The 26826-nt window shown below is 42.0% G+C and overlaps 1 protein-coding gene across 8 annotated transcripts in view; it reads left to right on the top strand.

Moving 5' to 3' along the window:
- The window catches only part of shank3b (SH3 and multiple ankyrin repeat domains 3b), a 65930-nt gene that overhangs the window by 29534 nt on the left and 9570 nt on the right, over positions 1–26826 (top strand). For 2 of the 8 annotated variants that reach the window (XM_040035902.1, XM_040035908.1), the window contains exons 3-26: positions 6494–6665; positions 6814–7017; positions 8452–8523; positions 8940–9048; positions 10733–10884; positions 13321–13450; positions 13595–13632; positions 13765–13881; positions 13998–14075; positions 15157–15223; positions 15336–15558; positions 16193–16368; positions 16693–16806; positions 17013–17088; positions 18001–18083; positions 18314–18438; positions 18802–18934; positions 19460–19540; positions 19622–19639; positions 20838–20968; positions 23268–23361; positions 23671–24282; positions 24463–24753; positions 25443–26739. In XM_040035902.1, coding sequence (XP_039891836.1) covers positions 6498–6665; positions 6814–7017; positions 8452–8523; positions 8940–9048; positions 10733–10884; positions 13321–13450; positions 13595–13632; positions 13765–13881; positions 13998–14075; positions 15157–15223; positions 15336–15558; positions 16193–16368; positions 16693–16806; positions 17013–17088; positions 18001–18083; positions 18314–18438; positions 18802–18934; positions 19460–19540; positions 19622–19639; positions 20838–20968; positions 23268–23361; positions 23671–24282; positions 24463–24753; positions 25443–26739 — 4589 coding nt within the window. In that variant the 5' untranslated portion in view covers positions 6494–6497. The remainder of the gene's footprint in view (positions 1–6493; positions 6666–6813; positions 7018–8451; positions 8524–8939; positions 9049–10732; positions 10885–13320; positions 13451–13594; positions 13633–13764; positions 13882–13997; positions 14076–15156; positions 15224–15335; positions 15559–16192; positions 16369–16692; positions 16807–17012; positions 17089–18000; positions 18084–18313; positions 18439–18801; positions 18935–19459; positions 19541–19621; positions 19640–20837; positions 20969–23267; positions 23362–23670; positions 24283–24462; positions 24754–25442; positions 26740–26826) is intronic. The other 6 variants (XM_040035905.1, XM_040035906.1, XM_040035903.1 and 3 more) reach the window with 6 other exon arrangements.

Genomic DNA, 26826 nt, shown 5'->3' with positions numbered 1-26826 from the left:
CACTTTCCTTATCATTTCAATCAGTACTTTCAAGCACAGACTGGATATAAAAGATGGAGGTGGGCACTGTGACATCACCTGCGAGAAATCATATTTTTGAAGCTTTAAAATCACTGTCACCATCTGAGCTTTGAAACCAGGTGACAGAGGAGAGACTCAGACAGAGAAACCACAGGACAGGACACTCATGAGTCATGACTTGCTAGCTGCCCTGTTTCATTGTCCTTTCTGAATCTAATGAGAGTCATAATTTACAAAATGAACATCATACTTAATTCTGTAAATCATCAGATGTTATTTAATTTCTAGTCTGCTCTGATCCTGAGATGTGCGGCTGCGATTATGAACAACCAAACCAATTATTTTGTTGCCTCCCTCCTCACAATGCTGCTCTGGTTTTGTCTTGTTGTTATGAATCCAGCCAAATCCTTGACAGCATATGAATAATAAAACCAAATCAGCTTCTTAGTCCTGTGGTGAACAGCACATATGCTTTTTTTTTTTTTTTCAAAAGCTGGGTGTTAAATAACCATGATTGTAATTTTTTCCCTACTGAGATTGGTCTGTTTTTAAAAGTTTAATTGTTTTTATATGAAACTTTTATATTAAGCTTTTTTAACCGTGTTGTCGAAGAGCCTTTTAAGGAGTTGCCTTTTTGACCTCAGGGAAACAAGTCTGTTGTTTTTAAGAACAGGCATTAAAAAGAAAGCAGTAGTGTGGTCCTTTAAACATGAGTGGGTCCTGCTGAGTTCATAAATCCATCTTCAAATAGCTGAACTGCCTCTGAACTCCCATCTGCTTCTCCTCCCGTCAGCTTACATCGATCCTACGCTGAAAATCATTGCGTTCCCATAGCTTTTATTTCTTTAAACGCAGCTGAAGTGTCTCGGAGTGGATGGACATGTAGACTTTAAGCTTAGTGCTGCGATGGCTGAGCAAGCATGACAGACAGGAGAGGAGGAGGAGAGAGAGAGTCAGCAGGTTGATGTTTTAAACGGGATCTGCGAAAATTGTTCAACTCCGTTGCCATAGCAACAGCGAGCATGTAGATCAGGAGGCTTTTATAAAAACACGCACACACATACAGAGTGACACAGTGAGGTTAGCACAGGATTCCCTGCTATTCCAGTTTCTATGACAACTCACAACTCATCCTCGCCTCCCCGTCTTCCTCGCTTTCATCCTCAGCTGTAATGGAAGCAGCCATTAAGTTCTGACTCCGGCTCTGCCCAGCTTTATCAGCGTGAGGGGTAATCAGCTGTTAATTAGTAGCAGTGATGATTAATATGAACAATGATTAAAGGAGTACTAATGCAGTGTTAGAGCATCAGCAGCAAGAGGAGCATCGGTCAGGAGAAGCTGCTGGGAGGGACTTCTGTTAAAGCTTTTTTCTCCTCTGACCTCTTTAGCTCGGTGGAAGCGATTGGACCATTTGGCCTGTCAGTGTTGTCCATTAAGGCTAACGACAAGGTCGAGTCTCTCTCTGCTTTATGTCCAGAGTCTCTTAGACTGTTTTCAACCACAGGACTTAGCAGGTTTGGTGTGTCCTTCTTATCACAGGAACTGCTGCTTTCCCTTTTTTTTTTTTTTTTACTTAAATCACTCAGAATCACAACAGTCATCAAGCATGTTTCTGGTATAAGGTGAAGGCCCAATAACATTATACACTCAAGACCAAGAGATCCAACAAGCACAACAGCAGGGAGAAAAAAATCAGCTTCACTTTAAAAGGAAACAACAGCCAGTCTTCTTCATTCATGCTTCATCTCGAGGACACACGTGGTCTGATGTGGCTTTCATTTCCAATTAACCTGTTGTTGTGACTCAACACAGGAACCAAAAACAATACCTAAATGCGTCGGAGAGCAACTTAGGGTTCGTTTCTTACCCAAGGATACTTTGGCATGCAGAGTGGAGCAGCAGTAGTGCTCTACCTCCTGGCCCCAGCCACCCAAGTAGTTTGTAGTACCTAAAGGTAACCAAGTTGTTTGTGATATCTTAACCAAACCAAGTAATCTGTAGTAAAGGTGCTTGCAACTTAAACAAATCAGGAAGTAAATAAAAAACCAAAGCGCAAAACTCAAGCGCTTCACAGGACATAAACCATGACTTCCTGGCAGAGCATTTCACTACTTAGGCCATTTCCATCACTTTAACCTGCTGACAAAGATGCAGTTTGTAGCTGTTATTTCTCCGAGGCTCATATTGTGGCAGCTGGCGGGTCAAGGCAGCTATGCCAAAGGACATATTGTACACAGGTGGCTTCTGACAAAACAGCATCTTATTGGCCCCTGGAATGAGAACATATTGGACAAAACCTCTGAGAAAACAAGGCTCAAGGAGGAGCAGCCATCTGTTGTGACTGGTTGCAGAGTGAAGGGAAAGCAAAGAGAGAATAGAGGAGCATAAGGACCACTGACAACAAACAGGACAAAAGACAAACTACAGGAGAGAGAAGACAAACATTAAAGACATCCAGTAGTGGCAAAGAAACACCTGAAGACTGAAGAAATGCTTATTGCAATATGGGAAGTCCCCCCAGCAGCCTGAGCTTAACGAAGAAAACAAAGTGATGGTTCATGGTCACCAGATCCAACCCTAACTATTAGCTTTTCCAAAAAGGAAAGTTTGACGATCGATCTTAAAGGTAGAGAGGGTGTCTTCTGAATCTGAACTGGGAGGTGGTTCCACAGGTGAGGGGCCTGAGAGCTGAAAGCTTTGCCTCCCATTCTACTTTTAGAAAGTCAGGAATCACAAATAACCCTCCACTCTGAGAGCGAAGTGTACTGTTGGGATATTAAGGTATTATGAGGTCTTTATGATATGATGGGGTGTTGTTATGGATCAAGTGAAGAGTTTTCAGGGAGCTTTACAACCAGATAAGAAATAATTACAAGTCTATCTTAGAAATAATAATTATGTAGACTAGTTTTTCAACATCACTCTGAGACAGGATGTTTCTCTTTACTGCCATCAGACTTTTGTTTAATGTTTGGTTGAAGGACATGTCCTGTCCAAAAATTACTCCCATGTTCCTCAGTTATGCTGGAGGCACACTAAGTATCTGATTAGACATTGTGGTTTTCAGGTTTTTAGGCCCAAGAACAATAACCTCCATTTTGTCTGAATTTAAAAGAACAAAATTACAAGTAATCCAGGCCATTATGTCTTTAACATAGTTCTAGTCTGGCCTAATGGATGTTAAATGGACTGGTTCTTTTATAGCACTTCTCTACTTGATCACTAACAGCACTTTAACATGCCCCATTCACCCATTCAAATCGTGTTTTTCTACTCCATTCGCAGTCCAATGAACACTTTGCGAAAAACTTGGGTTCATTATCTTGCCTAAGGATACTTGCTACTTCACATGCTAAATGCAGCAGCCATCTACATTTTGATATTCAGCCATGATCAATAGAGTTTGGTGTAGGGTTGGGCCATATCATACCGTTCACGGTAATATCGGTATAATGTTGGGCAATGATAAGAAAATGAAATATCGCGATAGAATATGGGTAAAACGCTCATGCGCAGTGCCTTTGTTTTCATACGCACATGGCAGCGACTATGAATGAGAAGGGCGAGGGCGGATCGTTAAATGAAACGGATGAACCAGAATTGGTTTGTAAAAATGCTGCAACTTCAGTGGTGTGGAACTGGTTTAGCTTTCGTCCGTCAGAAACACAACAAAACACTATTTTTGGTAGAGCATGCTAGCGGGCCGTCGTTATTACCGTGTTTTTTGGAAAATACAGCACACTTAAAATCAATTCTTTCATTTTTCTGAAAATCGACATTGTCCCTTATAATCCCGTGTGCCTTATGTATGAATTCTGGTTGTGTTTACTGACCTCGAAACGATTTTATGTCGTACACGGCGCTCGAAAATCTGTCAAATGTTTTAGTACGACTTTGCTAAGCTACAAACCCGCACCGCTTGATGGATTTTCGGAGCATTACGGCTATCGTAGGCAGGAGCCTCGCGGAGTGATACGTACTGTGCTTCAACATAATATTACTGTATTGTGTGTGTATAACCTCTTTTTAAGTTTTGTGGATATTATACACGGAGTATGCTGAGGATATGTCGGCCAATTTCCACTGGAAATGCCTTTTGGTTAAACTGTCAGCAAGGAATTTGCATTTGCACTGCAAATTTTTTATAAAACTTTAATGCACATATAAAACAGCTGTTTGTTTAAGTGAAAATACATTGATTTATTTTTTCACTAATAAAGTTGTGGAGTTGTAAAGTATTTTGTCTAGTGTCAATTATATCGTCAGTTATATCGTTATCGCAATTTTTCAAATGTATATCGTGATAAATATTTTTGGTCATATCGCCCTGCTCTAGTTGGGTGTCATCTGCAATGGCTTGAAAATATGTGCAGTGTTTTCTTATAGTATTTCTGACGCAAAGCATGTATAATTGCAGTTAAAAGTATGGGTCCGAGCATGGAACCCTGTGGAACACCATGACTTGCTTTAATGTGTGACAAAAACTCTTTGGAAATAATCTGCTGAATATCTAGTGCAGCTCCTTTTATCCTTTTGGTATGGCCTTCCTTTTAATTTAAAAAATAATAAAGATCATAAAATGTTATCAAAACATGTATGTTACAATTATCAACAAAAAATATAGTACTATTAAAATACTACATTATTTTCAGAATGAATATTGCAAGATAACTGAGGAATGAATTTCATCCAGCTCCTCTTTCTCCTCTTTCCTTTCCCTTCCCTGTCTAATAATTTTCACACAGCAACTAAACTTTAGTCAAACTGTTGTACAGACACTTCCCACTGTGTGAACGCTTGGTTAAGGGGTGAAAAACAGGATGTGATGTAACATCCTGAGGACATTATTAGCGTTGGAGGAGGTGGAGGTCATATCAGAGTCAGCAGCAGACTATATGAATAAGATATCGTCCCACGATCACAGAGAATTAAACTATGAAGATACCTGGTGTTTAATTACATGAACGCTGATGTGCTACATTTGGTGTGCGGTGGAAAACACTAATGGAAAGCAGCCATTTTAACTGTTCACCTCTGTAAATGCAAAATATCCCCTGTGAGAGATGTCTGTAGGAGGCTGTTAGATTCATGCCAATATCTCTGTCATAATAGAGTTTCAATCCATATTTTAATATGATTTTAAGGTCTGGACATCTCTTCATTTAAACTTTATTTAAAAGTTAAAGTGGGTCCATGATTGTGCGTCCCAACAAAGCAAAAGTGTGCAAAGCTGACCCAGTAACTGTGTCAGAGGAAACTGAGCACAACAAGTAGAAGCAATGTGAGGATAGACAGACAACAAAAAGGCACATAGAAGGTAATAAATAGAAATAATGCAACAGACATGGGTTTCATTCAGAAACAATGTGAAATGAAGGATTTAGACTGGAGACAGGTTGCAAAGTCACTTGCAGATGTGCAGCAACTCTAGCCAGTCTAAAGCAGCCTGAGTAGCACAGTCTATATGGTAACAGCTGATCACTGGCTCATGCAGACTGGTTTAGGTTCAGCTGAGTTTGATTACATGGCCTGTCTGAACAAGCACACTATTCATTGTTATCTTTCACTACCGAAAGGGTTCTCATTCTGGAGTGTTAGTATTTTGTGAACTTAACACGAGGTGTATTTTGGCATCTGTGCCTTGATGTGCTGCCTGTTGAAGTACTTGTTGCAAAGAGATAACAGTTCTTTGAATCTGTATTAGTTTCTTCTGTGAGTATGCTAGGGTTCTGCTTGGGTTCAAGTGACATTAATAAAATCATCAGCTGCCGATCCAAGGCACACGTACCTGTCTGCTAGTTTTTTGAAAACCGCATAGATTCATCTATGGGGCATTACACATACACAGCACCAACTGAGCATGCACTCTCCACATATGTGGACATCCCAAAATGTGATGTCCACATATGTGGACAGCAGGTCCTAGGAGGTTAAAGAACTAAAATGGCACGATAACTTGTCCATTCTGTTGTGTTTGGCGTGTGGAATTTCTAAGACAATTTTTGCAACCATATAATCCATGCTTAATGGTCATCTGGAACCTATTGTTTGTGCATATTTTTGTTGTGCAAATGGTTTAGCTTTTTTGCCAGTCACTGCTTCATTTCATTTTTATTTGTTTGTGCTTTTAACAAAAAACTACTTGGTTAGATTTAGGTCAGGTTTAGACACTGAGAATAACTTGGTCAGGTTTAGACACTGAGAATAACTTGGTCAGGTTTAGATACTGAGAACTGCCTAATTAAGTTTAGGCACAAAGAACTACTTGGTTGGTTTGACATGAAGATTGTGGTTTGGGTTAAAACAGTGCCCCATCCATGATGACTTGGGAGTGGCAGAGCTGTCTCAGTGATTTACCAGCAGCTTTGAATGGCATTATTAAATCCAGCGGGTGTGACAAGGTTCTAAAGTGTTGCCTATATCTGCTCTGTGATTAGTGCAGCAGTCATAATCACCATTCTTTCTGTTTCAGCCACATGCCTCTGAGTCCGGCTGCTGACACCAAACATGATCGCCCGCGGCAACAGGCGGTTACAAACGGCAACCCGGCAGGCTCTGTTGTTGCCAGGGACGACGAGGGAGAAGACACGCCCACTGGGAACAGCATCGTCGTCCGCATCGGCATCCCGGACCTGCAGCAGACGGTAACACACACGCACACACACAGGCGTACTGTGTGTCGATGTACAGTTTGTATATAAACATAAGGCACAGCACAAACCTGTCTGTCTGTCTGTCCGGCTGTCTCTTTCTCTGTCTGTCCGCCTGTTTCTCTGTCTCTGGCTCTCTCAGAAGTGTTTGCGGTTGGACCCAGAGTTACCAGTTTGGACCAGTAAGCAGAGGGTTCTGGTGACGTTGACTCAGTCTCTGTCGGATGTTTTGAACTATGGTCTCTTCCAGCCGGCGTTCAACGGCCGAGCCGGAAAGTTTCTGGACGAGGAGCGGCTGCTGAAGGAGTATCCTCTCCCGCCCATCACACCCATCCCGTACCTGGAGGTAAACTTTACCTCAGTGTTTCTACAACACTGAAACATACTAAAACGTACAGCACTGCTATAACTTATAGAACATTATATTAGGACTGAAGTGTTGTAATATTTAGAGAAAACCCTGTAATATTTTTCTAGATTAAAGTTCAGTTAATCAAAAACCCATGTAGTTTCAATTTTCACATTTAAGTGAAGATATACATAACAAACAGATATTTGAACCTGTGGATTAGAATATCAACAACACCTCTTTAGAGCAACTTTCTTCCAGCAGGCTGTTTTCTCTTGTTTAATCTGCATGCAGACCTGGCTGTGAAGTCTTCTCCCTTTGTTGTTTTTTAGTAAAATTAACTCTTAATGATACAGACAAACCTGTGCACAAGTATAAATGCAAACATCTGCATCATACTAATGCAGTCAGAGTATCCCCCAGCCTCTTTTGAAAAGTAGAATGCAACTAACTATCAATACCATAGACAGTATAAAACAGGGGATGTCAAACTCGGGTTTTTTTTGTTTTTTTATCATGGGCCACATACAGCCTACTTTAACCTTAACTGGGCCAGACCAGTGAAACTCCCCTTTCTGTCAGTATTATTTACACATTTGAGCCTTGAGATATCTTAGTATAAGAAGAAGTGCAATTTCAACAGTGCGTTTCAGTTTTTTCTGCATGAAAAAGAAATGCTGCTGTAGTAAACGACTACTGCAACTCTTAAATTGTAAGGAAAAAAAAAAACAATTTCAATAGTAGATAGTGAAAAAAAACAGGAACCTTTCTGTCATTTAATTTTTTCTGTATTAGACCTTAGAGGAAGTCTTTACTACTAAAGATAAACTAAAATACAGTTAAAATTAGCCCCAGGGCCTAATGTTTGAAACCTCTGGTATAAAAGATGGATGTAGCTTACATACATTTCCCTGAAGCACCTTAAACCTGCTTTCTTTCTTAGAGGGCGACTTTTGTGGTTCCAAATAACTTGCAGTGGTAGACGTGTTTGTGAAAACAGCTTTCCGTATGGAGCTCTGTAAACACTTTCTTGATCAGTTTATTATGGTCATTAAGTTATGGTCACAATAAAAATCAATAACGGGGATTATTTACAAGATGCTCATTAGCTAATCATGAGTCATTCACAATTGGCCAATGAGCATGTGAAATCACAGTAAGCCCCACCCCTTTCAAAATAGACTTTTTGCTGTGGTTCCAGCAATTTTTCCCACAGAAACATGCTGCTAATACACCAGAGGGCGCTACTGAAAGAGGTTAATGTCAGATATTTTTAACAGGGAATGACACTTATTGCTCTTGGCTGTTTGGTGATCTTTTTAATCACAGACCGATTTAAAAACATGACGCTAACTCATGAAATCTCCTCTACATGCATCATGTAGCTTCAGTTTATTCCAGACTTGACTGTTTGTGTCTCTTTTTTTGAAGTTTCGTTACAAGAGGAGAGTTTACACCCAGAGTTACGTGGACGACAAACAGCTGGCAAAGCTGCATACCAAGGTAGGAAACACAATACTGTTAATGCAAGATTTAAATGTTGCAGAATTATTACAGTATTAATGCAAAATGCTCACACTGTGTCTCTAAATAAGGACACAAAGAGGTTTACTGCTGTATTCCCACAGTTACAATACTGCTGCAAGTGATGATATGAAGCTTGGGTGAAATAAATAATGAAAGGATTTAAATAAATATGTACAAAAATAGTTGTACATTTAATATGCAGAGGGATGCTTTCGGAGATGTGTTATTTATATTTGGCTGAGAGTGCAAAAAGGATCAGGAAATTTTAGCAGCGTTTGCTTCACTGCGACTCCTCCACACTCACCTCAGATTTAATTCAGGGAGTTTGTGCTGCTTCTTCATAGAATATTATTCAGTAAATAAGAAAAATGTTGTGTTTCTTTCCCTGTTAGGCCAATCTGAAGCGCTTCATGGAACATGTTCACCAGAAGAATGTGGAGAAGGTCTCCAAGTGGTTGGAAAAAGGCCTCGATCCCAACTTTCATGACTCTGACACGGGAGGTGAGCAGAAACAAATCCCTTCAGCATCATTTTTCAGTGTGTGAAATTGCATTTTGGAAATATAAATATAAACATATTTCTGCTGTGCAATTAATTTTACTAACAGTCCAAGAAGTCTGACCTCCAGTTTTGTTGAATTAAACTTTTGTATTGTATTTATTGGCTGGATGCTACTGAGCATAATTAGCATGTATCTGTATCTGTGTAATGTTCCTATACAATCTATAAATGCAGCCTGATAACCAAGCTAGCTGATCACTTGGCTACAAAAAACTAAAAGACTAACCTTGATGCTCCAATGTTCAGGCTGTAGTCATATTGTGTTTATTATTAGTATCCAGTATATTGAAACACAAACCTTGAAACATTCGCTGTGGTCATTTGATTGTAAGGTTTTGTGTATTTAAAGGGACTGTTAAAGCTAATTTGGCTTTTCAAATGTTTCCACCTGAGTGAGAGAAAGTCCTCCATAAGCCAATTGCTACACAAAGAGAAGGACTAAAAAGGTTCAGTTTTAAAGGGTTCAAACACTGTTGTCTTTCCATGAAGTTTTGAGTGGCTATGTATTAGTAGGCAGGTTGGTGGGTGTCTCCATGCCAAATTTTCTTAGGCAAGGAACCCCAAGTAGCTACCTAGCTTTATTAGAGGGTGTCTGAATGTTAGATAGGAAGTAAGTAAAAGTTTATTTGTATGATTGGGTGAATGAGACATGTTATATAAAATACTGAAGTGGAGAAGAAAAGTATGTATGAACCAGTCCATTTACCATCACTGGCTCTTCTTTCCCGAAACCATCCTAACTATGATTAGTCTGAGAAACATCCTACAGTCTGAACCCACCACATGCTTCCCTTAGGCAGCATCATTAGAAGGCACCGCATCCATATTCACTGCTTTGCAGATGATACCCAACTTTATCTATCCATGAGCCAGGCATGAATGAGTTTTTCCTTCCCACTGTCACCAAGTGCTTGCTCAAAGAGGGTCCTTTGATTGTAGCATCTTTATCTTGCAGTAAAGGTAAAGGTATTTAAAGCCATTAGAAAACAGTCATGGGTAAACTTTTAAAGAAACATTACTAACACATTTGCATGTGCAGCTCAATCTTACCTGACACAGAAGGAGCCGGGAATGTACTTCATACTTTCCTTGGTTAGCAGCGACTGGGTTTAAATAAATCATCGCCCCCTGCTGGTACTGCAACTTAAGCGTGTCCATTTCACACCTACGAGAGGCAAAACCGTGACATCCACACGATGAACCAGCGGGTCTGTTACATGCTCTGTAGTGATATAGGTGCTTTATAAATAAAACTGAATTGAATTGAACATCATCCCCACTTGGTTTCCATGTTGCTTCTCACATATTAAACAACTTGTAGGTGGTTTTCTGATTAGCATCAATACCCCTTCTGTTATCTGTTATGTACCAACCTCTGAATCCATTTTAAGACTTCCTGACTCACTGTTAGGAGGCTGTTTTTTAGTTTCTAATTACAGCTTTGATGAGGCAGACGTAAAAATGTACGTTTATACAGTTTTTCCAGATTTTATTTCTCTCAGGAGCGTCTGATCTTCGGCGAGCGCCATTGTTCAGTTTGCCCTCACAGCTGTGGAGCTGTTACTGACTTTAAAGATGGATATTCTCCTTCAGCCTAACAAAGACTTGTTTCCATGTGCTTCAGAGTGTCCTCTGACTCTGGCCGTACAGCTGGAGGAGAGCTGCGAGCTGATTAAAGTTCTTCGCAATGGAGGAGCTCACCTGGACTTCAGGACCAGGGACGGCATCACTGCCCTTCACCGGGCCGTCCTCTGCAGAAACAGCGCCGCCCTCACCGTAAGAAAACACTTTTTTTTTCTCTGGTTCTGTCTCCATGTGTTCACTTTATTTTGAATCACACCACAGCTCGCTGATTTTTGTAGGTTTCAGCCAACAAAAAGACATTTCAGCCGAGCTTTTCCATCTTGTGAGCTACCAAAGTCCTGCTTCCTGTCTGGGTTTAACATTAATATACAGCGATGTTTCTTCAGTGAGGACAGAGTGACTCATTCCATCTGACAGCAACATTTAAAAAAAAAAACCCGACTGAAAAAACACATCACCTGATAAAATCCACCAACTCACCTTTATATAAATGTCGGCTGCTGCCTGCCTGTTCAGTGTTTCAAGCTAGTGAGTTAATGCCATTAAATACATTTTTTTTTTAAACATAAGCAAGCCAGTGAGCAGTATTTATACAACAACGTGTTTTACAGGAAACAAGATTAAAGGAACAGAAACTTAGAATATGTTAGGTGACGGCTGTGTGCGGACAGGAATAGGACCCAAGGTGCAGACTCCAGAGACAAACTTAAACCAAAACAGCTTTAATGCTGAACTCAAACATAACATAACTGGGAAAAAATCTAAATAAACTAACACCGGTGGACTGACAAAACACACAGCAAAATAAACGGTAGATCGCAACATGGACACAGAGAAACACAGGGCTTAAATACACAGAGGGAGCAATCAGGGAATGAGTAACAGGAGGGAAACACAGCTGGGGCAAATCAGGCCTACCGAGACCAGGGGAAGCAAAACCAGACACATTAACATCAGACATGGACTTCCAAAGTAAAACAGGAAACATAACACAGACTCACAGGCAGGCACTAAAACAAAGGGAACAGAGACGTGGGACCAGGGCAGACACAGACACTGACTGGACGTGGAAATACAGCAGACAGGGGAGACAGCAACAAAGGAACACAGACAGAAAACCAAAACACTAAAACTCTAACCAAACCCCACCCAGAGGACCTTAACTTAAGAAAAACCCGTAAAGCAAAGCTAGAATATAAGGAAATAACAAAATCAAATAACCAAAAACACAAAACACTGGGTCACCGACCCAGGAACCCTAACAGAATAGCTAGAATATATACGGTGGCCCTGAGAGGCCAAATGGACTGCAACTTAAGAAAACACCAGCAATAAGAAAAACGCTGCAAAAGCACACAAAACTCAACGGAAATAGGAAACACGACAACAAAAATGGTAAAAAAGAAAACAGAAATAGTAAAAAACACATGGGAAGTTTTTCTGGGGAGACAATAACCCGACGGACCAGTTGCAGGAACCCAAAACATGGTAGGCGTGTTTTATCATGATTACTGATGACAGATTCTTAGGCTAATAGTTAGGCTAACACACTTACCTCTCATCTTTTCTTTCCTCACAAAACCGACAGATCCTTCACTTCTTTTCAGCAGGCAGGGCCTCCTTGGATAACGATGTCTAGTGATAATGGTCGAAACACCCGATGAATCCAAGGTCCACTACTGACGATGTGTCCCAAATTTTAACAATTTAGATCAGATCTCTAATCCCTGAACCTAACCAGGGAAAATGTCAGGTTAGCCTGGGTAAAAGAACGAAATTTGAGGCACACAACGATGTGTGCTGCTGGTAAAGTTGCTGGGCTGCTTTTCCTCATAACAGCCATCCCTCAAGATTTTCTCCGTTAAAAGCAGTACATTGTCCGGGATTGTAACATCTAGTCCTTTACTGAATCAGTGTCTCTCAGCGCAATTCTTAGCATGTTTTGGTTCCTGCAGCTGGTCCGTTGTCTGGTAAATATATCCTAATTAAAAGCAAGAAAACACAAAACCAACTACATCAAAAACAAAAGCAGCTCCTGCAGCAGCAGTGGCTTAATTAATTATTAATTTCATGATTAGTGTGTCTGCTTGACCTCCATGGAGGATGGTTATTAAATGGATTAATGTCAAACTGCTCAGTGTTGGACCAACATGTTTCCACCACACTGCTGCCACCATCACTTCAAAAACAAATTTAACACCAAACCATCAAAACCTGCAGTTCCTCTAACCATTTTAACTTAAAGACTTTATTGGAATTTAAAGAATGCATCTTTAATCTAAGAGAAAAAAATAATATTGAACATATTTTTCCTCATTTCTTTGGCTCACTTGAGATTTAATAAGCTGTTTATGGCCCATGAATTAAAATCACTGAGACCACAGCTGACTGTTTTCACCATCTTAGTGATGGGGATGAATCTGTACGTAACACGTGAGGGTTGGATTTACTGCTTTATGGTCCTTTCTAGTACTAATAAGACCCTAAATTTAGATTTTTACTTCATAGACTTCTACACAGTGGGTGCAGAGGAGTCTCCCCCTGCTGCGCATTAGAAACAATGCAGGTTCAAAGTACTTGCTCATTCTTTAACATCACTGCATTTTTGTTGTTTCTCCTGGTCCTCAGACTCTGCTGGACCTCGGGGCATCTCCGGACTACAAGGACAGCAGAGGCCTCACTCCGCTCTATCACTCGGCCATGGTGGGCGGCGCCCCCTACTGCTGCGAGCTGCTGCTGCAGGACCACGCCACCATCGGTATGAGGGGGTCTCATAGGACCAATCTGACGAATCATCTGATATGTTGTGGAGCTCTGTTATTATTTATTTATTTTATTCATATTTTTGTGTTGAAAAAAAAAAACACTTTAGCACTAAGAGTACTTGTTGTCATGGTTACAGGGATGACAGATGAGAACGGGTGGCAGGAAATCCATCAGGTGACACACACACACACACACACAATCAGGAAAATTACTTGCACTGATGGCAAGTTCAAGCCCTGTACAATTATGACTCTGTGTGTGCGTGTGTGTGTCTTTGTGTGTGTGGGCGCATGTGTGTGAGTTCAGGCATGTCGCTATGGCAACGTGCAGCACTTGGAGCACCTGCTGTTCTATGGCGCTGACATGAGTTCCCAGAATGCATCAGGAAACACTGCACTGCACCTCTGCGCTCTGTACAACCAGGTAACACAAACACACACACAAAGAGGTAATGCACATGTTGGTCATGTGATGGCGGCCTGTGGGTGTAATGTATGTTGTTAGTCACATTTTGGGGGTTTGGGTTTTTTTTTCATTAGGATAGTTGTGCCCGAGTGTTGCTGTTCAGAGGAGCCAACAAGGACATCAAGAACTACAACAACCAGACGGCCTTTCAGGTAAACCAGTCAATCAATCAGCAGATCAATAAAAGAAGCCTTTAAAGTAAAAAAACAAACAAACCCCAAAACAACCAGACAGCTTTTCACATGAAAATACGTTAAAAAAAAATTATTACACTTTAAAATGAGCTTTTAGTTTCAAAAATTATAATCCAATAATTAATAAATAAAATAAAAACAACAACAAAGTCTTTTTTCTTTACCTTCTATTGAAGCAAAAATAAAAAACAAATAAAATGATAAATAAATATCCAAAATAATCAATAAAAATCAAATAAAGACTAAATAAATAAGATAAACATAAAGAAATCTAATTAAAAAAACATTTCCGATACAATATTATAAAATAAGAAACATATATAGACCGTTTAAAAATACAAATAAAGGAACATTATGTGCCTTTAAGTAAAAAATATTTTTAGAATTATTTATTATTTTATTATTTATTTTTTAATTTATGTAATATAATATATAATTTAATATAATGCATTTATTATTTTTTATTTCTGATAAATAAAAAAATGAAATCCAAACAAGACTATATCTACCCTGCTCGACATAAAGACCAGTATGTCAAAAAAACGTTAAAGTTAGAGCTACAGAAACAAAACACAGCAATTAGTGGAAAAAATAATTAGCCCACCAAAAACAGAAAGGAGCGCTTGTTTCAATGCCAGAAATGATACCACTGCATTTAACCATCAGCACATCTAATTATGTTAACATCTCAGCTTCACAGACACATTTGCAGTTCTGTGATTGGATGCCTGCTGCTATACTGGCTCTTTAGTTTCACTTTAATCTTGTGCTTTCACGCCTCATGTTGTACCTGTGAGTTTTTATTATTTTCTAACCAGGAGACTTGTTGAAAGAGAATTTTACTTTGAAAATCCTGGAACTCTCTGGAAATCTCCGGAAATTATTTGCAACTTCAGAGATACAGAAATGTGAATCTGTTCAATCTGCTCCTGTGATGTTTCGTGTTTCAGGTGGAAACGAGATTAAAAAGCTGTGAGTTTAATTTTGAGCCCTACGTGTGTTTGTGTGTTTTTATGACTCCTGGCTTGTGTGTGTGCAGGTGGCAATCATTGCTGGGAATTTTGATCTGGCAGAAATCATAAAAATCCACAAAACGTCTGACGTTGGTGAGTTTCAACACATTTAAATCGTGTGCGTGTGTCAATGTTAGCACAGTGGCTGGATATTAACTCTCTGTGTGTTTTCATGTGTGTGTGTGTTTGTATATATGCGTCCAAGTAGTTCCCTTCAGAGAAACTCCCTCCTATACCAAGCGCCGCCGCATGGGCTTGACCCGGACAACAGCTGGAAACGGCCTGTCATCTCCTCGCTCCCTGATTCGCTCAGCCAGTGACAACGCCTTGGAAAGCCCCGCCTCCTCACCTGGCCCCTCCCTTCAAAGCCTGGAGACTCACCACGACACGCACACACACTCGCTACGCCGACACACACGCCGACTCAGGTAATTATGAGTCATTAATGGTGCCTTTACACATGTAAAAGTTCCCCATGAGATGTGCATGATTTCACCTAATACTAACAAGGATGCTGGCTTTGTGTTGCTGAAATAAGCAAGATCATCCCTGAAAATACATCTTATGGTCAGCAGCACATGAGGCTCCAAAACATGCTAAGGTGTAGCTCATTTATACATCTTTCAGCATTAATGGTGCCTTTACAGATGAGTTACCAGATTCCAGGTTCTCATTTTCTTCCTGAGTGGTCGTCAACAGGTTTCTCGCAAAACTACAACATCACAACAATGTGATTGGTTACTTGCAAGTCCTCAGACCTATCCGTTATGCACAGAGATCTTTTGATCACATTATGAACCGTAGATGAACCGTAGATTCATCCATCGTGTCGACTGCTTATCCAGTTCAATCCAGTTCCATTCCAGCATGTTACAACTTTTTTGAAGCCGGTTGCAGGTTCAAATTGAGCATGTGTATATAACAGGTTTCTCAGTTTTACATTTAACATGTTGTTTTGTTTCATTTTCTCATAAAATGGTTTTTCAGTGATTTTATTTGAAAGTTGGTTACAAGATGTCCTTTAAAGTGTAGTCAAGCCAGTATCTCCTTTCTCACCTGCAGTCCAAGTGGGGGAGGTCATGTGGAGACCAGCCCTCCCTCCTCTCCTCCCCCGACCCCACAGATGAGGAAGAGGAGGCTGTATAGCGCCGTCCCGGGACGCACCTTCATCGCCACCCGGTCCCACGTCCCTCAGGGGACTGGAGAGATCCAGCTGCACCGAGGAGAGCGGGTCAAAGGTTTGACCAGGATAATGATTCTTATCGAAAGTGTAAATCAGGAGCTAAACAAACTCTAAATGTCTGACTTTTATAACTCAATAAGGATATATAACTATCACCAAAACAAAGGCCAAAGAATTAAGAATAAATAAACACTGAATACAAAACTTCCATAATCAGATTCAGACCTCAGGTGTTTCTGTTTATGACATTATTTATTTATTTAAAAAAACCTTTATATCTGCATAGTTCTACATTAATAATCCTCCATCACAAAATTGAGCTCAAACAGAGGCAACGCATGTGTGAGGTGGTGATAATGAGTGTGTGCTGTGTTTACAGTTCTCTCTATCGGTGAAGGAGGATTCTGGGAAGGAAGCGTTAAAGGCCGAACCGGCTGGTTTCCTGCCGACTGTGTGGAAGAAGTCCAGATGAGGCAATACGACCCAAGACTGGGTAAAAAAACACATCCACAGCAGGGTCAGGGTCTTCTCTGCGTTTAGAACATGCTGCTGTGCGTCACAGAGGGAAAGCAGCACTGTTTATATATCAGTACTTTAACTTTGCGTTCATTTACTCGACCATATGGGCAGCATCTGATGGGATATATTTAATAAATAATGTGCTATGTAACATACATATGTAACACATGTATGTTTCAGAGACGCGAGAGGACCGCACCAAGAGACTGTTCAGACACTACACTGTAGGATCCTACGACAACTACACCTCCTACAGGTAACACAGCACCACTACACCTCCTACAGGTAACACAGCACCACTACACCTCCTACAGGTAACACAGCACCACTACACCTCCTACAGGTAACACAGCACCACTACACCTCCTACAGGAACTCAATGGCAGGTTCGACTTTCTTCAGAATCAGGATCATCTTCATTAAAGTGGTTTTGTTTGCAGATTCTTCTGCTGCATGCATGAACATGTGACAGACCTAATGAGACAAGTGACCCTCTCAGGTGTAACCCGGTGATTCAGCAACCGTGGCTGTTTCAAACTATAGAGGAAATTTTTATGTTTAAGATGACGCTTGTTGATGTTTTCAGCTTTTCTGTCTCAGCTGCCGGAAAACAGACGCCAGGCTGGGGAAGAACTAATAAACATTTAGAGATGTTCATTTATGTGAATAAGAAGTTCTCCCTGATTTGTGTTTTATCAGTGTTTATGGCCTTTTTCAGTGAGCTGTTCATATAACACCATCACTAAGAGAGGGTGCAGGGTCTCCTGCTCTGGCTCTAACTGTGAGCTTTACCAAAAAGGAAAGTTTTTGATTCTGAAAGCAGAAAAAATGTCTGTCTTCTGAATCCAAACTTTGTCTGAGAGCCAACTGTACTTAGATTTCAGCTCGGGTCACTGATGAAGAGGTCATGTTCAGCTGCTGTCCTTGCTGAGGCTTTTACAAAAAGTACCTTTATTAATAAATCATTCATTTCATGTCTGCAGAGCATTGAGAGCCTGGCTCAAAAAGCTGGTGGAGGACAGTTTAATGTTTTAACGATTATCACTTGTTCGTCGTCATCTGTAGTTATGCCTTAAAAGCAATTTCATTTCAAGTGGTTCAAACCTTGGAGGCGCAATAGAAGATGGAGGGATCTTTTGTGAGCCTCGTTTCTTTCTTCATGTTTCAGCGATTACGTGATCGAGGAGAAGACGGCCGTGCTGCAGAAGAGGGAGAGCGAAGGATTTGGCTTCGTCCTCAGAGGAGCTAAAGGTAGAAACCGAGGGACGGGTAGTGGAGTGGTGGGCGTTTGGAGGAAGAGGAGGAGAGATTTAAAAAAAATAAAAAATAAAAAAAAAGCTCCTTGCTGTGTTTCATGACACCTACACAGTCCACAGAGTCTGGCTTCCTGTGGAAGCAGAATCACACTCCGTGGACTCAACCCTCGCTAGTCTGAGGTGGGAGGAGCTTCCCTAACTCACCGGCTCTCTCTTCATTTCCAGCTGAGACGCCCATCGAGGAGTTCGCTCCAACCCCGGCGTTTCCCGCCCTTCAGTACCTGGAGTCAGTTGACCAAGGGGGCGTGGCATGGAGGGCGGGGCTACGGACCGGAGACTTTCTCATCGAGGTACTAGCAGACTTCATTTTATATTCAAGTAGACATCAGTCAGCTGACACATTTACTGACATTTTTTCATGTTTTTTTTTTCAATACTTTATTTTGTTTCTTATTAATTTTATTTTTAACTTATTTTTTATTTTCATATTTTTTTGTTGGTTTATCATTCTCAAGCATATTTGTCATATGAGCACGCTCTGTGAACAGAAAAGAAAAAATTAAGATGGAAACTTGATATTTTCTGACCTCAGTTTTAACAGGTTTTTTTTCTACTTTTTAATCACCTACAGGGACAAAAAGCTGTGAATCTTTGTGTTTGGGCCTGTGAAACATTTAAAACATTATGACTTGAGTTGTTTGTCTTTTCTCCAGGTGAACGGTACCAACGTGGTGAAGGTGGGTCACCGGCAGGTCGTCTCTCTAATCCGGCAGGGAGGAAGTCGCCTCCTGATGAAAGTCGTCTCAGTTTCCAGGAAATCTGAAACCAACCTGATCAGGAAAAAAGGTAGAGCCACCTGCTGTCCAGCCTTAGTAAGATTTGATTTTATTGGTACACAACAGTGTACAGTTAGTACAGTGATTTAAAACGAAGAAAGTCAATCTTTTCAGGCCTAAAAAGGACTACAATACAATAACTTAGGTGTCATATAAAGTGGGTTTTATTCAGTTCTGATAACATTTAAATAAGAAAAATAAAAATGAACTGGGAAGAATAAAGTTTTATTTTAGTTTTACCCCCTTGTTTCAATAAATAATTAAAACAAATCAAGATGTAATTATAGATGTAACAGTCAAACCATTGTATAAATACAAGACGCAGTTCAAGTTTAGTTAGCGAGGAGGCAGCTGCACGTGCTCACTTCTGTGTATTTGACATGTCAGTGACATGACGGCTATCTGTGAACATGTGACTCTTTACAGGGAAATTTATCTCAGCGCTCTTTCTTTTTATAAGTGCTGTAGACCAAAATACCCCCACCCCCCAACACACACACACTGTGTACCACTAATATGCAATCTTGCCTTGTAGCACCGCCCCCTCCAAAACGAGCCCCCAGCACCTCCCTGACCCTGCGATCCAAGTCCATGACGGCTGACCTGGAGGAGATAGGTAAACAAACACACACACACACACACACACACACAGTTAGACTGTAGCGGTGTGTGTTGCTGACCTTTGCTCTGTCTGCAGCCAGGAGGAGACGCTTCGGTGAGTCACATCGACCTCACGGTCATCGTGTTGTGACCCTGCGGTGACATTTGTCTTTGCAATCTGTTAGCATGATGTCGCAGTGATGTCATCAGCTGCATTTCCACCAGAGTCCAGGTTATTTCTGTGCAGACAGTTTTAACCAGACACAGTCGCACAGCAATGACACCAAACTCTGAACATCCACTGGAACTCCAAATACCCGCCTGTGTGTAGTGACCGTGGACAGGTTGCTGGTGACTGAGTGGAGGTTTAAAGATGAGGTGTCCGTCAGAGTCGCAGTCTGACAAATATTTAGCAGCCTGCCCTGCAGTGCAGTGAAACACTTTTTGTCCCCTTCCTGATTTCTTAGGGGTTTTTGCATATTTGTCACACTTACATGTTTCAGGGATTTACAAACAAATTTAGCGCCTCTGACCACACACACAACCAAAAGATGAAGCCGTGCCTCCAAGTGACACTAATCCCCCAAATACTCAGAACATTAGCACGAACATAACTCCTCCCAGCCCAGATGGGGACTTTGTGAAACCCACAAAGTTAGTCACGTGGCCAGCCTTCATCGAAGCACAACAAAGCTGATTTTAAGGGCACAGGGTGAATGACAGAGGAGACAAGAAGGCACAGAGTTAGGATTTTGGGGAATTCGGGCCAACACTTTGGCCTAATTTTATCTCCTGGAATGTTAGGTGGAAAAGCAGCTGATGTTTTCCATTGATGTCGCGACTTTTCAGGGCTGTAGCTGAATCGAGTATAGCTTCTACAATTACACACAAACAGCACGTGTTCGGTTTTTATTTGAGGCTCGTCCATTTTTTAAGGCATCATTGATATAAGTTAATCTACCCCTTGACCCCTGTTTTTCCCAAAAGGGGGGGATGCTACAAAAAAATGATGCTTGAAAAACCTAAAAAAAAAATAAAGAGTAACACGGTGATTCTTGAGTTTGGAATTTGATTCTTCTAAGTGCTTTTAAATTGAAACACCTTTTTTTGTCTATTTTGACACTTTTGAGAGTTGTTTTGCGTGAAGTCCTGCTGCAGCCCTGGTGACTGATGTTGTGATGTAGCTCTGATGTCATGATTTCGCCACAGTGTTTGTCACGCTGTTTGGAAACTTTCACAGTGGTGTGGTCGTGTACCGGATGCTTAATCATGTCTTGTTAGGAGTCTGTTCATGTTCCTTTTTGTCGCTCCAGAGAAACTGGATGAGATGTTGGCCGGAAGTCAACAGGAAGTCGTCTTGAGGGGCCGCCCATCAGATGACTTCAGGGCGGCGACGGTGAAGCAGAGGCCAACCAGCCGGCGTATCACACAGGCAGAGATCAATGTAAGACACGGTTGAGCTAATGGGATAAACACATAGCAACCGTTGCGAGAGGATGATTTTTAATCAGAGATTCCTGAGTCGCAGGCTTTCACAGCTCAGTGTTTACCTGCACACAGACTAATCAGATTTTCTTCTCTCAAAGCCTTCAAGCCCCCATAACATCAAATAATAAACTAGAGATGGCACGATACCACTTTTTTATGTTCGATACCGATATCATAAATTTGGATATCTGCCAATACCGATATATATCCGATATATCGTATTTTATAAACAATAAAATGTTGTTGTTTTTTATGTCTTGCTGCATTTTGTATAAGTTCATACTCAAGTTTAAAAAAACAAAACAAAACTAAAGCGATTCTGTTAAACCTGTATGAAAAAAAAATACACTGCACCCAAAATATTTCATACATCAGCAATACTGACCAATCTAATAAACTTAAACCTACACTATCCTCCCTATTCTGGCATTTTAAAGAGTACTTAGTGGAAATATTAAACAACCTAACTAATAGGGTTGTCAACTCCAAGCAAAAAAAAAAAAAACATAGGGAACCATCCCCAACCCTCTGCCTCATAATGCTTAACTGATGTAATCAACTGTAATTTAATGCAAGTGTAAAAAAAAAAAAATGCACAGAAATCAATAATTTTTCTACAATAATTAAATAGATTCAACATCTTTCTTCAACAGAATTGCAGACTGCACAGATGGTATCTTCCCAAAGGAAAAAGTACTATAGCTTACTAGGTTATAAATTTAATTTCTATAAAATGTTCCTATATACAATAATGGATTTCTATAAATTTTACATCAGATGAAAACTTTGGTTGTAAGATTCAGATAATTATTTATTAAAAGTAGTGCTGTCAGCGTTAACCTCGTTAAAATGATGTAATTTTAACGAGGTTAACGCTGACAGCATTAATTAAAAGCTAGACATGACAATTAGAAAGAAAATATGTTTTTGTGCCCACCTTTCCCTGTTAATGCTCTACCTGCCCCCCTGGCAAAACTTTGCTAGACCCGTCCCTGCACAGTTACCAGCTGTCAGCTACATAGAAAAGGATCCTGGTGTAGAAAGTAATATTAAATAAATCCTAACAACAGCTTCTCAAGCTTAAATGTGCCACTGTTGTTTATCCGCCTGTTTCCTCTTTCTGGCGTAAAGTGGGCGATAAACTAACAAGAGAGACGGGACTTGCGTCAGAAAAGCCGATCAGCTGATCATTGATTAGTTTCATGATTGAAGTAGCAGCAGGAGAGGGAGAGAATGAAAGGCAGTCGCTCCCAGCATTCGCTGGGAATGCTTTACAGGCATTCAGAGATGAACTTACACACTTGCTTTACTTCTCTGGGATACCTTTAAATGCCGGTTTGGAAGCAGTAGTGAGGCTCCAAATGCTCAACCAGACCGCCAATAGGTCTCACACGCCACAGCCGTTCTATCGTGAGACGCATGCTCCTCCAATGTGTAAAGGTTATGAGCTGGGTTACGCTATGTGGCAAGTTTTGTGAGGTGCTTTTTTGATATTTAATGGATTGGACTACATTTTTTATTTCTCTCCGATATCCGATCCAGTAATTTAAGTCAGTATTGGACCGATACTGATACATAATATCGGATCGGACCATCTCTATAATAAACAAGCATTTATTTTAGCTGAACTGGTCGCTATCTACTGGAAATAGATTTGGTCACGGTAAACATTTCAAAATCGGTGGAACGGTCTCTGTGCAGATCAGTCAAATATGGCTTGTTTGTAGCCGGGTTCATGCTCAGAGGTATTGCTAATCAGGCACAGGTCAGGCACCTGAATGTCAGTAGCAGAATAATCTGTTTGGCATTGCCAGAGAGAGATGGTGGATGGTAAAAAGAAAAACATTGTGACTAATAAGTATTTCTATCCAAAGACTGGTTTGAACACTTTTGCTGAGAAAGGGGAAAACACCTGTACTTTAAAGGATGTGGTTGAGATCACAGACACCATAACAATACTTACTCGTTGGGGTTGTTACTTTTCTTAAAAGTACCAAGTATTTAAGCATTTAAGCAACACATTTATTTAAGAGTATAAGCAGCTGACTGAGAAACCCTGGGTTGATTTATTGAGCCAATAACCACCTTTGTTTGAACATTTACCCTGGTTGCCCAGGAAAATAAACTGGGTTTATTTACTTCATGGCAGTACTGACTTCATATGTAAAAAGTACATAGTTGTTAGCATAGAAAAGCAAATAAATATCTTAATTCTTGGATTTTTGACAAAATCTTTGTGTTGTTTGTGTCTGTAGTCGCTGTTTGAGCGTCAGGGTCTGGTGCCCCCTTCAGCTCCAGAGAAGAGCACCATGCCTTTACCCAGAGGGATGTCCAGAACCAAGAGTTTTGGTGAGAAATGTGGCACTACACCAAACTATCGCATAGGCTCACATTTTGTAAAATATGTCACTGGCTGAGCATAAGAGTACCGGAAATAGGAAAGTCAAGGCATCATTGGCTTCCCATTTTATGACCCAAGAAGAAAGCCAAATCATCATAGTGCTGCTGTAATAGGCAGACTGGTTTCAAGCTAGCTAACACCACAGATAACTTTATACCAAGAACTTTAATTCATTGATCCAATGCAGACATAAGATCTCTTCGTGAGACCAATCTGTGTGGTCGATTTATTTTGACATCTCATTGTTACCACAACAGGCACACCGGACGACGACAGAATCACAGCTCTGATCAATGAAAGTCGGTTTCCACGGAGCTCTTCGCTGACAGACAGCTTCATCCCTCCTCCTCCTCAGACAGCACCGCCTCCTCCACCCTCTGCATCCTCTACCTCCTCGCTCTTCATACTCGACTCTGGCCCTCCTCCCTCTTTTCTCCCTCCTCCTCCTCCAGCACGAGGAGATGGACTGACCCGCTCTAGTTTCAAGCCAGGGGCAGAGCCAAGGCTTCAGGAGCTTTCAGATTCACCAACGAGGAGCCACACCCACGCCGAGCGGCAGAGGAAAGCAAGGTCCATGATCATCCTGCAGGACACGCCTCCACCACTGCAGCCTGATGCTCACGGTGCCCCTGCTACTCACACACTTCACACCGCCACACACACCGCCACACACACTCTTCACACCGCGACACACACATCTACGCTGTCTCTGCACAGCACTAGCCCCGCCCTTGGCCACTCACCTCTGTCGCGGCGCCGCGGAAGAGCAATAGAAAACCCCTATGCTAATGTGGGACAACAGGCTCCGCCTACCAAACCCCAGAGGAGGAAGTCACCATTACTGAAACAACTTCCTGTTGAAGAGCAGGGTTAGCATTTTTCTGTCTGATGTCTGTGGCATGTTTGTCTCAATCCTAAGTGCATGATTGGATATGTTGTTCAGAGAACCATGACTCGTGTTTGCTTATTTTTTAAATATATTTAAAATAAAATTGGGCTGAGACACCAAAACAAAAGAAAAATAGACTCCTAATATTTACATTTTCCAGGTCTTGGGATCAAAGATCACGATTCATCCAAAGAAGGAGGTGGACCCAGCAGCCCCAGCAGGGCTGAGCTGTACCAGCAGCAGGTTCTTTCAGAGCGCGCTCGAGTTCAGGGTCGCCGGTCGTCTCTCTTCTTGTCAGTGGAGGGAGCGGGGTCCGAAAATCAGGCACCGCCTCTTCTGACGCAGAGCCACTCGATGGATGACCTCGGCGAGCTTCCCCCTCCAGCTCCGGTCCTGTCACCTTCACCGACGCCTCATACCTTCCTCCACCCACTGACAGGGAAACCTCTAGGTCTGTCTGACAGCACAGAGTTAATGAATGTTCTCAATGAGAATCAGGCTGCCATATTTTGTATGGGTTAATAACAATAATCACCTCTGGAAAAGCTAGTTTTATTCAATTCAAGCTTAGAATAGAAAAGAATAGTAGAGCCTTGAAGTGCTTGACAGATCAAAAGGGGTATACAGGTAAAACCTTGCGGTACCGGTAAAACAAATAAATAAAAAATAGAGATTTTAAAACTAAGGAGGTATTCCGCAAAACACTAGTGGGGAACAACCTAGGCCAGAAAAAGTGTTAAGGCCGAAGAAGGTATCAGACAAGATCTTAATGTTCTCCACGTAGTAGAAGAACACTTTACAAAATAAAACACAACCTAGAACACAGTGTTGAGGCTCTCAACAAAACATGAAATGGCCAGACAAAGTAAAGGCATTAAGACTGAGGACAACAGACAGGGCCTTTGTGTACCGTGCATAGTAGAAGGCAACTCAAAAGAAAACCTTGAGTCACTTTACAGAATATAACAGGACCCGGGACAGAGCTAGCGACTTCAGAAAACATAAGATAGAATATTAAGAGATATTGCAAAACAAAACACAACCTAGGTAAGATCCTAGACCTTGACAATATACTGAACCTTGGAATTCAAGTTTTTGTCTGGATGGATTTTTATTCTCACTTGTGGTGTTTGTCTTCAGACCCGTCCTCTCCACTCGCCCTGGCACTTGCTGCAAGAGAACGAGCGCTCACCGCCCGCACACCGAGCCCTGAGCCTCGAACTAAACACGCTTCTGCCTCCACCACACCCATCCCCACCCCGGCTGCCAGTCCTGAGGGCAGACACAAGCGAACGCCCATCACCACCCCACAAAGCAGTCCTGAGCCACGATCCAAGCGCACCACTCCTCAGACAAGCCCTGAGCAGCGGACCAAACGCACCACTCCCCAAACGAGTCCTGAGTTAAGGCATAAACGCATAACTCCACCCCTTTTCCCAGATGGACAGGTTGAGCGCCCAGAAACAGAGGGAGGAGTGACATCACCTGCCGCACCCTCCCCTGAGCGCTGGAGACCCTCCCCTTTGCCACCACTGGCCAATGAGGCTCATTCTCCTCTGATTGATAGACGTAGAAGCCTCACAGTGGGCAGTTCAGAGGAGGAGGGAGGGGCTTACACAGTGACACTCCCACCTGCCTTGTTATCATCCAGCGATGAGGAAACTAGGGAGGAGCTGCGTAGAATTGGTCTGGTGACTCCCCCTCCTGGCTTTAGCAGCCCTCCTGCTGCTCCTCCCCCATCCTCTCTCACCTTGTTGCCACGACGAGGTGGAGAGGGAGGGGGAGGAGAGAGTGGTCCTGAATCTTTGGGTAGACGAGGAGATGAGGAGGAAGGAGGTGATGAAAGACTTCATGACAGCTCGTCTTCCCCAAGCTCCCTTCCACCCTCCATCACCCTGGCTTCTCCTCCTGCTCCATCTTCCCCATCTTCCCCACCTGCTACTCACCCATCTCCTTCATCCGCCGCCGTTTCCCCATCAGGTTTGAAGCCTCGCCTTCGTTCACCTATCGGTCGAGGACGTTCTGCACTCCGGGACCCCCTATTAAAGCAGTCGTCGGACAGTGAGCTCCTCCCATCTGCTGCATCATCATCCTCCCCCTCCTCCCCACTTTGCTCCTCTCCCACCAGTGGCGGAGGCCGACAGCCACGCTATTTGTTTCAAAGGAGGTCTAAGTTGTGGGGGGGTGGGGATCAAGATCGACGGGGCCTCAGTCCGGAGGAAGGGGGGGGGCGTCCAGCAGCCTTGGGAGGCCAGGGATCCGGCTCAGCTGTGGATCTAACAAGCCGGTCAGCTTCTGCACTAGAGCTCAGCGGCAGAGCGGGGTCTGGACTGGATCTAGCCAATCGGCTACAGCTGCTCAACAAAGATAGCCACTCTCTGGGGGAGGAGCCAAGCCCCCTCGATCCAGGTCGAAGGTCACCAGTAGGAGGTGCCAGGTACATCAAATATTGTAAATACTGGTGTGGTGTGCTGTTGATCTGGCAGTCATGCAGTGTGTTTTCTTGAGTAGATGTTTTGTAACA

This window comes from Simochromis diagramma, unplaced genomic scaffold (genome assembly GCF_900408965.1).
Source record: "Simochromis diagramma unplaced genomic scaffold, fSimDia1.1 OVJJ01000816.1, whole genome shotgun sequence".
NCBI lineage: Eukaryota > Metazoa > Chordata > Actinopteri > Cichliformes > Cichlidae > Simochromis > Simochromis diagramma.
The sequence above is the reverse complement of the archived record's forward strand: the minus strand, read 5'-3'. Positions and strand labels throughout refer to the sequence as shown.